We start from the raw sequence: 13,047 nt of genomic DNA on the forward strand, positions 1-13,047 counted from the left end.
TAATTACAAGTTTTTGCTAAAATGGAATCCAATAGTTCTCTGCTGACTGCAAGCATCATGTCAGTTAAATGACATGATATATCAAAACAGCAGAAATAGCATGTCATCATGCTCAGGATTATTAATGCCAGAGTTTATAACGCTGATGAAAGCAAAAGTGGATGGTCTGAATTCACTGCACTACAATCCAAGTTCGAGATACCTGTGATCTTGATCAATCTAAGTCAGGCTTATCATATTCTGACATTTGATGGGCTCAATTTAATATTTAATATGCAAAGGGCTGTAAACCATAAATAATAAATGTTATTGCAAAACTGTCAACCCCCTTTCTACATTAATTCCAAAGATTATGAGAACACGTTTGAAAAGATAATGACAAGTGGAGTAATTCACAATATCGTTGAACTATTCAGAGGGTACAAGAGTGCCAAAGCAACAATAAACCGAGGCTATACTGCCAATAGTAATTGTAACATTTAATAAAGGGCCCATCAGGTTGAGGATAAAGCGGGTACAATAACAGGATTTGAAAGATACTTGGTCAAATACATGGATAGAAAAGGTTTAGAGGGATATGCACCAAATACAGGCAAATGGGGCAAACTTAGATGGGGCATCTTGGTCGGCATGAGCGAGTCGGGCTGAAGGGCCTGTTTCCGTGCTGAATGACTCTATGACTCTCTGTCAAAGCAGGTCAAAATTGAGTTTTTAATACAAAAAAGTTATGATAATAAATAATCTGAAATAAATAAGAATCATAATGGAACAGAAGGAGGTCATTCAGCTCACTGAATTCAAAGAGCTTGTCTGTGAAATAATTTTGTCAGGTATCATTCCCCTGCCACAGCTCTGCAAGTTTATTTACCTCAAATTCATTTCCTTTTGAAATTATCGATAGTCTCATATCAACTAAACTCAAAGGCAGAAAATTTGAGGTTACTATCATTCCTTGAGTGTACATTTCCCTCCTCATGTTTCTCTCCATATCCCCAACCCTAAACCTTAATCCTGTTTCCTTAACTTTGCACTATTAGCTAATGGCAAAAGTTTTCCTTTGTCTACCTGCTTTAAATATGTTAGAATATTGTACACCTCCATTAAGTTTCACCCCCTTGAGGAAAACCAACTACCAATTATCCAACCTACCAGCTAAACGCCCGAAGACTGCTCTTCTCAGCAACCTCTCAAGGATCTTCACATTCTTTCTGAAGTATGGTGACCAGAAATGGATACAATTTTCTAGTTGTGGCTGAACCAGTGTTTTTGTAAAACATTACCCAATTTATGAGGTCCCAAATCTTATATGCTTCACTAGCTAATCTCTCAATGTCCGTCAATCTGCCTAGATCCATGCAAATGAACCCAAGAGTCCCTCTGTTCCTCCACATTCTTTAGAATTCCTCTGCTAAAATGTATCACCTCACACTTCTCTGTAGTAAATTCCCCCTGCTTCAGAAACTTCATGTTCTTTGCAGTTCGTAGGTTTGATATCATTAATTTGGCACCATCACCATATTTTCATATTTTACTCTGCATTCCAATTGCAAAGCCGAGTCAAATGTACCATTCTTATCCAAGTGTTCTCACATGAATACTTGACTCACCTTATTCCTAAGTTGTGTTTTCTTCCTGGATAGAATTAGACCAGGTCCTAGGAATGCTATTGAGCATATTTTAGAACTTCCTCCTCTCCTACCTCATTTGACAGAGGTGTAATTGCATTCAGTAGTTTAGTTTAGAGATACAGCACGGAAACAGGCCCTTTAGGCCCACCGAGTCCGCACCAACCAGTGATCCCGACACATTAACACTATCTTACACACACTAAGGACAATTTACACTTCTACCATGCCAATTAACCTACAAACCTGCACGTCTTTGCAGTGTGGGATGAAACCGAATATCTTGGTGAAAACAGCACCAGTAGTCGGAATCTAACCCAGATCTCTGGCGCTGATAGACTGTAAGGCAGCAACTCTATCACTGCGCCACCGTGCCGCCACAAACTACCACAGTATATAGATCTTGCTCATCTTCAAAATTATTGCTATCGGTTAGCTCTTCTGTATCCCTAACACACAGCTCAAAGGCTCATAGAATAGACTTAGGCTGTCAGTGTTTGCTGTTATCAAGCAGTAAATCAAACTGCTAAAGCCAAACGACCAGTCGAACAAAAAGATTTTATCCGAATTCTCTTGCTTTCCCAGAAACTTTCTCGCATTGATTATTTGCTGAGAAAGTTTAATTTAAAAATACACAAAGAGCAAAAAGTTGAGGCACAAAAGTTGTAATTGACAACCGTTACACATGCCATCGGGTGATAAAGTTTGTTCAGCCTAAAGGTTTTCAACAAGTTGATAAGTTTTAATTGATCAAAGGGTTTGACAGTTTTGACATTCAACAAAACTATCAATATTGTTTTTTACCAGCCATTTTGTGGCTAGAGGTTATTATGCTCCCTTACATGACAGCATTTATACGCGGATGCCCTTTCGGCTCATGGAGCACATGCATCCTGGAAATCTGGACCAGATAAGTGCCAACATCCTTCGGATATCTCCATTAATCTAGACATTGCAAGTCTAAGCCATTATGTCCTGAACTGCATTTTATAACAACATTCAAATGGAATTAAAATATATATTTTAAATTAGTAGAGGATTCGCTTTAAGTCCCTTTTAAGATCATTAATGATATATGTAAGTGGATGTGTGAAACTTGATTCATGAATTGTAAAACTCACCAGTGATGTATATAAGGGTGTCCTTGATGTGGAAGGACTGTTAAAGAAACCTGTATGAGGAACAAGGTATTCATCAGCATCCACAATATCTTCCATATCTTGTTCCTCTATTATGGTACGATAAAATCTTGAATCACTCGGACTTGGTAGGTGCATGCGATCATCACCCTGACAGAACAATAAAGCAATTATAACCACATTCCTGACCATGGGCAAAATGTGCAAAGGAACAACATATACATTGGCATAATAAACCACAATCTTTGAAGATTAAAAGGTTTTAAGTGAATGGTTTTCAAATTTCAATTCATTTTTTGAGATTGGTGGAAAATTTAGAATTTTCTACAAAACAATTTTCTCTAAAAAATGTTAATCTGCATCTAACTCTTTAATATTATCTTTGGATGCCAACCAACATTATTACAGATGATAGCCAATGTAATTCTGCCATCTTATTAACATGTGGATAATTCACAATTTGTGGTTTAAAGGGTAATTCTTTATGTTATTGGTAGATTCTAACAATGTTAATACAGCAACAAAATCTGAAGGTAGAAACACCATTGAATTTATGCACTATTTTTTAAATTGCAATATATCACGACTTCTACAGAAACACTCCTGCATCAAGATCTTTTTAGACTTTTCAATGGTATTATATTATCAATGGCAAAGGCGTGAGGAGGATGTTGCCAGGACTTGAGGTACAGGGTTTGGCATACTTTGACTTTATTCCTTGGAGCGCAAGAAACTGAGGGGTAATCTTGTAGAGGTGTATAAAATGATGAGCAGAATAGATAGGATGAATGCAGAGTCTTTTACTCAGGATGGGGAATCAAAAACAAGAGGACATATGTTAAAGTTAGAGGGGCAAGATTTAATATGAACATGAGGGGCAACATTTTCACTCAGAGGGTGGTGGATACATGGATTGAACTGCCAGAGGAAGTGCAGTGCCCTCCATAATGTTTGGGACAAAGACCCATCATTTAGTTATTTGCCTCTGTACTCCACAATTTGAGATTTGTAATAGAAAAAAATCACATTTGGTTAAAGTGCACATTGTCAAATTTTAATAAAGGCCAGTTTTATATATTTTCGTTTCACCATGTAGAAATTACTGCAGTGTTAGACAATAGACAATAGGTGCAGGAGTAGGCCATTCGGCCCTTCAAGCCAGCACCGCCATTCAATGTGATCATGGCTGATCATTCACAATCAGTACCCCGTTCTTGCCTTCTCCCCATACCCCCTGACTCCGCTATCTTTAAGAGCTCTATCTAGCTCTCTTGAAAGCATCCAGAGAATTGGCCTCCACTGCCTTCTGAGGCAGAGAATTCCACAGATTTACAACTCTCTGACTGAAAAGGTTTTTCCTCATCTCCGTTCTACATGGCCTATCCCTTATTCGTAAACTGTGGCCCCTGGTTCTGGACTCCCCCAACATTGGGAACATGTTTCCTGCCTCTAATGTATCCCATTCCTTAATAATATTATATGTTTCAAAATAATCCCCTCTCATCCTTCTAAATTCCAGCGTTTACAAGCTTAGTCGCTCCAGTCTTTCAACATACGACAGGCCCGCCATTCCGGTGTTTATACATAGTCCCCCCATTTCAGAGCACCATAATGTTTGGGACACAGTAATGTCATGTAAATGAAAGTAGTCATGTTTAGTATTTTGTTGCATATTCTTTGCATGCAAAGATTGTTTGAAGTCTGCGATTCATGGACATCACCAGTTACTGGGTGTCTTCTCTGGTGATGCTCTGCCAGGCCTTTATTGCAGCCATCTTTAGCGTAGGCTTATTTTGGGGGCTAGTCCCCTTCAGTTTTATCTTCAGCATATAAAAGGCATGCTCAATGGATTCAGATCGGGTGATTGACTTGGCCACTCAAGAATTGACCATTTTTTAGCTTTGAAAACCTCCTTTGTTGCTTTAGGAGTATGTTTGGAATCATTGTCTTACTGTAGAATGAACCGCCGGCCAATGAGTTTTGAGGCATTTGTTTGAACTTGAGCAGATAGGATGTGTCTATACACTTCAGAATTAATTATGCTACTACCATCAGCAGTTGTATCATCAATGAAGATAAGTGAGCCAGTACCTTCAGCAGCCATACATGCCCAGGCCATAACACCCCCACCACCGTGTTTCACAGATGAGGTGGTATGCTATGGATCTTGGGCAGTTCCTTCTCCCCTCCATACTTTGCTCTTGCCATCACTCTGATATAAGTTAATCTTCGTCTCATCTGTCCACAAGACCTTTTTTTCCAGAACTGTGGTTGTTCTTTTAAGTACTTCTTGACAAACTGTATCCTGGCAATCCTATTTTTGCAGCTAACCAGTGGTTTGCATCTTGCAGTGTAGCCTCTGCATTTCTGTTCATGAAATCTTCTGCGGACAGTGGTCATAGACAAATCCACACCTGAGTCCTGAAGAGTGTTTCTGATCTGACGGACAGGTGTTTGGGGATTTTTCTTTATTATAGAGAGAATTCTTCTGTCATCAGCTGTGGAGGTCTTCCTTGGCCTGCCAGTCCCTTTGTGATTAGTAAGCTCACCAGTGCTTCCTTTCTTTTTAATGACAGTTGATTTTGGTAAGCCTAAGGTTTCTTAACAGTTTTATTCTTGTTTCTCAGTCTCATAATGGCTTCTTTGACTTTCATTGGTACAACTTTGGTCCTTATGTTGATAAACAGCAATAAAAGTTTCCAAAGGTAATGGAAAGATTGTAGGAATGCTGCCTGACCTGCTGAGTTACTCCAGCATTTTGTGAATAAATACCTTCGATTTGTACCAGCATCTGCAGTTATTTTCGGAAAGACTGTAGGAAAGACGGTGCTGAGAGCTCTCTTATACCTACATTAAGGAGGCAATTAAACACACCTGAGCAATTATAAACGCCTGTGAAGCCATGTGTCCCAAAGATTATGGTGCCCTGAAATGGGGGCACTATGTATAAACACTGCTGTAATTTCTACATGGTGAAACCAAAATGTATAAAAATGGCCTTTAATAAAATCTGATAATGTGCACTTTAACCACATGTGATTTTTTTCTATTACAAATCTCAAATTGTGGAGTTCAGAGGCAAATAAATAATGATGGGTCTTTGTCCCAAACATTATGGAGGGCACTGTAGTTGAGGCAGATACCATAACAACATTTTAAGCACATTTGGACAGGTACAGGAATAGGAAGGTTTAGAAGCATATGGGCCACACACGGGAAAATGGGACTAGCATGGATGGGGCATCTTGGTTCACATGGATAAGTTGGGCCGAAGAGCCTGTTTCCATATTGTATGACTGTTGATAATCACAACTCACTTGTCTCCTTGTTAACATGTTCCTGACACGCTCATTCTCTGAAAGCCATGGTTCAAAAAGCAAGTAAACACTATACCATTTTTAAACAAAAAAATAAACAATCTTTGCTCTCATCATATCTCTTGTTTAAAAATGCATTACCTGAATCACAAGGTAACGTGGTGGATCTCGGGCCATTCTGGAGAATTCAGAGGTCAGCTCACGGAATCTAGGTCGGCTCTCTGCATCAATCATCCAACCTAGTTCACCAAGATAATTAAGGCAGAATTTTACGCTGAAGCAAGTACGGATGTACACAATATTATTTTAAAGACCTAATTGCATTTGATAAAACTCCGGGACTGTACAAGAGAGAGTCAAAAGAAGTCAAGACTCTTTAGTTGTCATATGCACCAGTACGGAACAATGAAATTCTTACTTGCAGTAGCATAACAGGTTTGTAAACACTATACTCAATAGGTAGCATAATAAACAAAGTTCAATACATTTAAAAAACTCTAACATTGCAAAACAAAACACAAGCCTGAAGTCCCTAGTGCAACCAACACAGTTCCCGGAATGGCGGGACTGTCATATGTTGAAAGACTGGAGCGACTAGGCTTGTATACACTGGAATTTAGAAGGATGAGAGGGGATCTTATCGAAACGTATAAGATTATTAAGGGGTTGGACACATTAGAGGCAGGAAACATGTTCCCAATGTTGGGGGAGTCCAGAACCAGGGGCCACAGTTTAAGAATAAGAGGTAGGCCATTTAGAACAGAGATGAGGAAAATCTTTTTCAGTCAGAGAGTTGTGAATCTGTGGAATTCTCTGCCTCAGAGGGCAGTGGAGGCCAATTCTCTGAATACATTCAAGAGAGAGCTAGATAGAGCTCTTAAGGATAGCGGAGTCAGAGGGTATGGGGAGAAAGCAGGAACGGGGTACTGATTGAGAATGATCAGCCATGATCACATTGAATGGCGGTGCTGGCTCGAAGGGCCGAATGGCCTACTCCTGCACCTATTGTCTATTGTCTATTCATAGTTTGAAGTTTAATTGATACTAGGCCAAGTATCCGTCCTAGTATCAAGGCCAAATGGACCCGTTGGGCCCAAACCTCTCATGGATTGGTGCAGCACCCTCTCCTCCCACCTCCCCTTCCCCTCCCCCCACTCCATCCCTCTCAACCCCCCTTATCCTCCCTCCTCACCCCTACCCCCCCTCCCTCGGAGATAGAAATGTGAATAACTTTAAATATATAACACCGCTTTCCATGAAACTTCTTCCTTTAGCACCAAAGGGACGACGGTGAGTAAGGTGGGTCTAAAATTGTCACGTTTTGGCTGTAGTTCAGGAACAAACAAACAAACAAACGCGAGTTTTAGTATATAGATTTGTCGTGTCTAATAGCCGGATAACAGTTTTCAGATTCCTATACCTTCTTCCCAATGGCAGAGGTAAAATGAGAGCGTGGTCAGGGTGGCGTGGGTACTTAATGATGCTGGCTGCTTTTTTGAGGCAGCACCTCCTAAAGGTCCCTTCAATATGGGGATATCAGTACCAGTAATAGACTGGGCAGCATCCAAAAATGAACAAACCCAATAGTATACCATTCTCTGAGCTATTCCCTTCATCCGAACTATCCTTCCCCCACCCTCCCCGCAAAGTGAAACTAGCTTGGTTTTTCACTCATCCCAGTTCTGCTGGAGGATTATCATCCTGAAACATGAACTCTTTCACAGATACTGCCTGTCGCGTTGATTGTTTCCAGCAGTTTCTGCTTAAATATCAATAGTTATTGATTGATTGCACTGATTGAAAGTATGGAAACAGGCCCTTCGGCCCACTGTGCCCACATCGACCATTCAAACTAGTTCTATGTTGTCCCACTTTCACACCACTTCATACACACTGGAAGCAATTTACATGGGCCGATTTACAAACAAACCCACACATCTTTGCGATGTGGGAGGAAACTGGAACACCAGAGTATTTTCAAGGCGGCATGGTGGTGCTACAGAACTGCATGGTGGTGCAGCGGTAGAGTTGCTGCCTTTTCGTGCCAGATACCCGGGTTCGATCCTCACCATGGGTGCTGTCTATATGGAGTTTGTACATTCTCCCCGTGACCTGTGTGGGTTTTCTTCGGGATCTCTGATTTCCTCCCACATTCCAAAGATTCGAAGGCTAATTGGCTTAATAAAATTGTAAATTGTTCCCAGTGTGTGGAGGATAGTGTTCGTGTGCGGGGATCATTGGTCGGCGCAGACTCGGTGGGCTGAAGGGCCTGTTTCCATGCTGTATCCCTAAACTAAACTAAACACCTGGAGCCCATACGATCACAGGGAGAACAATCCCGCACAGACAACACCCGAGGTGAGGATCGACCCTGGGTCTCTGGCTCTGTGAGACGACAGCTTTATCAGCTGCGCCACTGTGCCACCACTGTTTGTTTGTTGTTCTTTCTTACAGATGCCGTTCTCCAGCACATGCCTACTTTCAACTAACTACTGTAAAAAATATATTAAATTGTTATAATAATTTGAGTTCTTTGTTTAGATTCAGAAATTACATTGTGGGCCAAAGGGCCTGTTCTTGTGCTGTACTGTTCTCCCTTCAATGTTCTACAGGTGTGATCAAGAGCATTAAAATGGATATACATCTTAAGAATTATTTCTTATTCATATGAGAGAAATTAGATTATCTGAGTAGATCATTTCATACTACTTAGTTATGGAGTCATTTTGCACCTTCTCACCCAATTTGTTTTTCCAGAGTTAAGCATTGGTACAAAGCCAAATCCACTTTGCCCTGATGCTGAACTGGTCGTATGTAAATGCACCATCAAACATTAACTCGGCAATTCTTTCAACTTATCAGGATTTAATACTGTACAGACATGCAGGGGGATTTTCAATTATACTGTTAGAGTTTGAGGATATGCTTCCATTATTAAAATAAATGATGCAATAAAAGGTGCTTTAATAATTCTGTCATCACATTATATCATATTTATTGGAATGATTTGAAAGCTTTTAGAAAACCATTGGAAATATGGCATATTTAATAGGATTAACTGTAAGACTTTTATATTATGATAATACTTTCTGCAATGCGTCCTTTGTGTACCAAACAAATTTCATTCAATCTTGTTTCAAAGCATGAATTCACGTCAATATCTTTGTCACTTTTCAGCATCTTTCGCAGTTAGCCCTTCTTCAATTGTGAAGTTGGACAATAGTCAGTCAATTGGCAGTGGACTACACCCTACACGTGCTTTTTCTGGCAGACTCACTGGTTAGCTATTAGGAACACAGAATCTTGTGATTCTCAGACAGTTCGAGCAACACTCATATAACCCTTATGATCAGTTAATTCATCAAATCGCTAGGATAAAACTGAACCTTTATGGCTTATTTTTAAGAATAAGTAGTGTATTTGCATACTGCATTCAGGGGAAACCAAGATTAACTGTAAATTCTCTCTCCATTCAAAATAAACTGTCAGATGCCACTAAACTATTCCTACATGTAGAAAACTTACATTTAACCATGATCATGTATACATCAATTGTACAGATGGGAGGTTGTGGTAACCGTTCCCCTTTCTCCAAGATATTCGGGATTTCACAGGCAGGGATACCATCATAGGGCTTCAACCCAAATGTCATCAGTTCCCAAATGGTCACACCTAACAGGGGAAAAAAAGCAAGTTTAGGTTTATGTTTATTATCAAGTTTACCAAGGTACAGTGAAAAGCTTTGTTTTGCATGCTATCCAAACAGATCAGATATACCATAAATAAACACAATCATGATGTAGATACAAGGAACTGCATATTCTGGTTCACAAAATAATACACAAAGTGCAGGATTAATCAGTGGGTCAGGCAGCATCGCTGGAGAACATGGATGGTGAACGATTAGGAGAAGGGGAGATGCAACGCGACCTGGGTGTCATGGTGCACCAGTCATTGAAAGCAAGCGTGCAGGTGCAGCAGGCAGTGAAGAAAGCGAATGGTATGTTGGCATTCATAGCAAGAGGATTTGAGTTTAGGAGCAGGGAGGTTCTGCTGCAGTTGTATAGGGCCTTGGTGAGACCGCACCTGGAGTATTGTGTGCAGTTTTGGTCTCCTAATCTGAGGAAAGACGTTCTTGCCTTAGAGGGAGTACAGAGAAGGTTCACTAGATTGATCCCTGGGATGGCGGGACTTTCATATGAAGAAAGACTGGATAGACTAGGCTTGTACTCGCTGGAATTTAGAAGACTGAGGGGGGATCTTATAGAAACATATAAAATTCTTAAGGGGTTGGAGAGGCTAGATGCGGGAAGATTGTTCCCGATGTTGGGGGAGACCAGAACCAGGGGTCACAGCTTAAGGATAAGTGGGAAGTCTTTTAGGACCGAGATGAGAAAACATTTCTTCACACAGAGAGTGGTGAGTCTGTGGAATTCTCTGCCACAGAAGGTAGTTGAGGCCAGTTCATTGGCTATATTTAAGAGGGAGTTAGATGGGGCCCTTTTTGCTAAAGGGATCAGGGGGTATGGAGAGAAGGCAGGTACAGGTTACTGAGCTGGATGATCAGCCATGATCATATTGAATGGCAGTGCAGGCTCGAAGGGCCGAATGGCCTACTCCTGCACCTATTTTCTATGTTTCTATGTTTCTATGTTTTGGGTAGGGAACCTTCTTCAGACTAATTATGGTGGAGGGGGTGGATAAATGCTGGAAGAGAGTAGGGGCAGGACAAAACCTGGCAAGTGATAAGTGGATACAGGTGCAAGGGGGGGGGGTTGATAGATAGATGGTTGGACAAAGGTCAGAGATGACAAGACTATAGGTGTGAGATAAGGATAAAAGAAGTGTGATTTGTGAAGCTAGAGGAATGACATTAGGTGGAAGGAGAGGAGCAAGTGGAGAAATGGGTGCAAATAATGCAATCCAGTCAAACTCAAGTACAATACATAGAGTAAAGGGGAAGAGACAGAGTGCAAAATATAGTTTACAGCATTATAATGCATTGTTTCCATAGACAAAGTGCAATATCCACAATGGATAGAGGTAAATTGGACAGTAACCTAAGCTTATGGAAGGACTGTGGAGAAGAAGCTGTTCATGAGTCTGGTGGTTCATGCTTTCAAATGTACCTTCTGCCAGATGGGAACAAGGAGGAATGAATGGGGTGAGCAAGTCTTGGATTAAAATGGCTGATTTTCTGAAGCAGTGAGAATTGTAGATGGAGTCAATGGTGGGAAATCTGGTCTATGTGATGGACTAGGCTACATCTACAACTCTGCAATTTCTTGCAATCTTGGGCAGAGCTGTTCCCAGACCAAGCTATGATGCAACCCAACCTGTATGCTTTTCTATGGTGCATCAAGTTTATAAGAGTCATCATATAATTCTAAATAGGCCACAGCTAACTGCTGTCAGTTCTACTTGGCCTTCCCGGCTCTGACACGCTAAAATGTGATGGATTCCTAATACATTGTAATTCTTTGCTAAATGGTGTAACTACTACTCTGCCTTTATGCTTGTGCTAAAATATTTATAATTTAATTTAAACATAGGAGTAAATCAAGGCAAGATACTGCTGAAATGATTCAAGATAGAGTTTGTCACAAATTGTTAAAATTTGCTGTTTCTTACACACTACATTTCTTACAGACAATGACAAATGATTCAATAAAACAGTCTATTGTAGACATCAACATACATTGCCATTTATAACGAATAATGCTGCAATCAGTCTCAAAAGGGCTCACTTGTTTTATGTTAGTTCTTTTATCTCAGAAGTTAGCTTCATAGGAGAATACATTGGATAACCATGTATGTCATCTACAAATCCAATTTGTGGTCAACCAAATAAAAGTGAAATTCTAAACTAAAGAAAGTAAATCACAATTTAACCTACTGAAAAAAAATCTCCAGGGTGTACTTTGGTCTTCGAATAAAGATCTAATGATCTCAGATTAAAAAATTGAGAAATGCAGAGCACATTATGATACATGTAAAAATTTCTCCATGTATTAATGCATGCTCAATTTAATTTCTATCAGGAATTAAGAGCATGAGTTAATAATTTTAAGGCTAAGTAATTTCCTAGCACATTCTATTGGTCTTCACTCACATTCGCAGAGCTCCCACTTTCTACAACCTCGCTTCCTTCTTTTCCCAAGGGAAAAAAGACTTTCAAGTAATTTACAACCGTATTTTAAAATTTCATCCTTCATTAACTATAACATCACTGCAGCTAAACCAATCACCACTTGCGATCATCCTGCTACTTAAATCAGTCACTTGCTTCCTTCCTAGTCAATCCTTTTGGTATAGTTTCTTTAGGAAACAGTCACATTAATTTTCCATGAACAAGATTTCTCAATTAATTACTTTTGCAATGTAATCACATGTAATGAAAGGAATGCAGCAACCACAGTACTTTTGTAAATCTAGGCTGACTCTGTTTAATCCTATGATTATTTTCATGGTGGATTCTTATTACATACTGAAAATAAATTCTAAGTAACTACAAACATTTATTGCTCAAGACGAAAGTTGCCAGGGAACAGACCCTCCACCTGTTCTGCTAATGTGGAACGAGAACTCAGATTGTCACCCAGAGGTATGGTCGATGGGGGGTCTTGGTTAAAAGAAACAGTGGAATAAGGGCAATGGTGGACAGGGTACTGATGGAATACTCACAATAATGGGACATACAATGACCTACCATAACTCCAGATGTCACTCTGATGGGTAAATGTCCTGTGAAGGATCGATTCCAATGCCATCCATTTGATGGGTAACTGTGGAGAAGAGAAAAGAGGTTTGATATTCTACAGCAAAAATAGCTCGGGAGTACAGTCAGAGATACAGCACAGAGATGGGTGCTTTGATCCACTAATGTCCACACCAACGTTTCTGTACATCTATTAGAAACATAGAAAATAGGTACAGGAGGAGGCCATTCGGCCTTTCGAGCCAGCA

At 40.1% G+C, this 13,047-nt stretch overlaps 1 protein-coding gene across 2 annotated transcripts in view; it reads right to left on the reverse strand.

Moving 5' to 3' along the window:
* LOC144604133 (epidermal growth factor receptor-like) overlaps nt 1–13,047 on the reverse strand; it is a 235,096-nt gene that overhangs the window by 8,068 nt on the left and 213,981 nt on the right. For both annotated transcript variants that reach the window (XM_078418319.1, XM_078418311.1), the window contains exons 22-25: nt 12,791–12,866; nt 9,607–9,753; nt 6,223–6,320; nt 2,747–2,914 (exon numbers count right to left, since the gene is read on the reverse strand). In XM_078418319.1, the coding sequence (XP_078274445.1) occupies nt 2,747–2,914; nt 6,223–6,320; nt 9,607–9,753; nt 12,791–12,866 (489 nt within the window). The remainder of the gene's footprint in view (nt 1–2,746; nt 2,915–6,222; nt 6,321–9,606; nt 9,754–12,790; nt 12,867–13,047) is intronic.

The sequence above is a fragment of the Rhinoraja longicauda genome, chromosome 2, assembly GCF_053455715.1.
Source record: "Rhinoraja longicauda isolate Sanriku21f chromosome 2, sRhiLon1.1, whole genome shotgun sequence".
Taxonomy (NCBI): domain Eukaryota; kingdom Metazoa; phylum Chordata; class Chondrichthyes; order Rajiformes; family Arhynchobatidae; genus Rhinoraja; species Rhinoraja longicauda.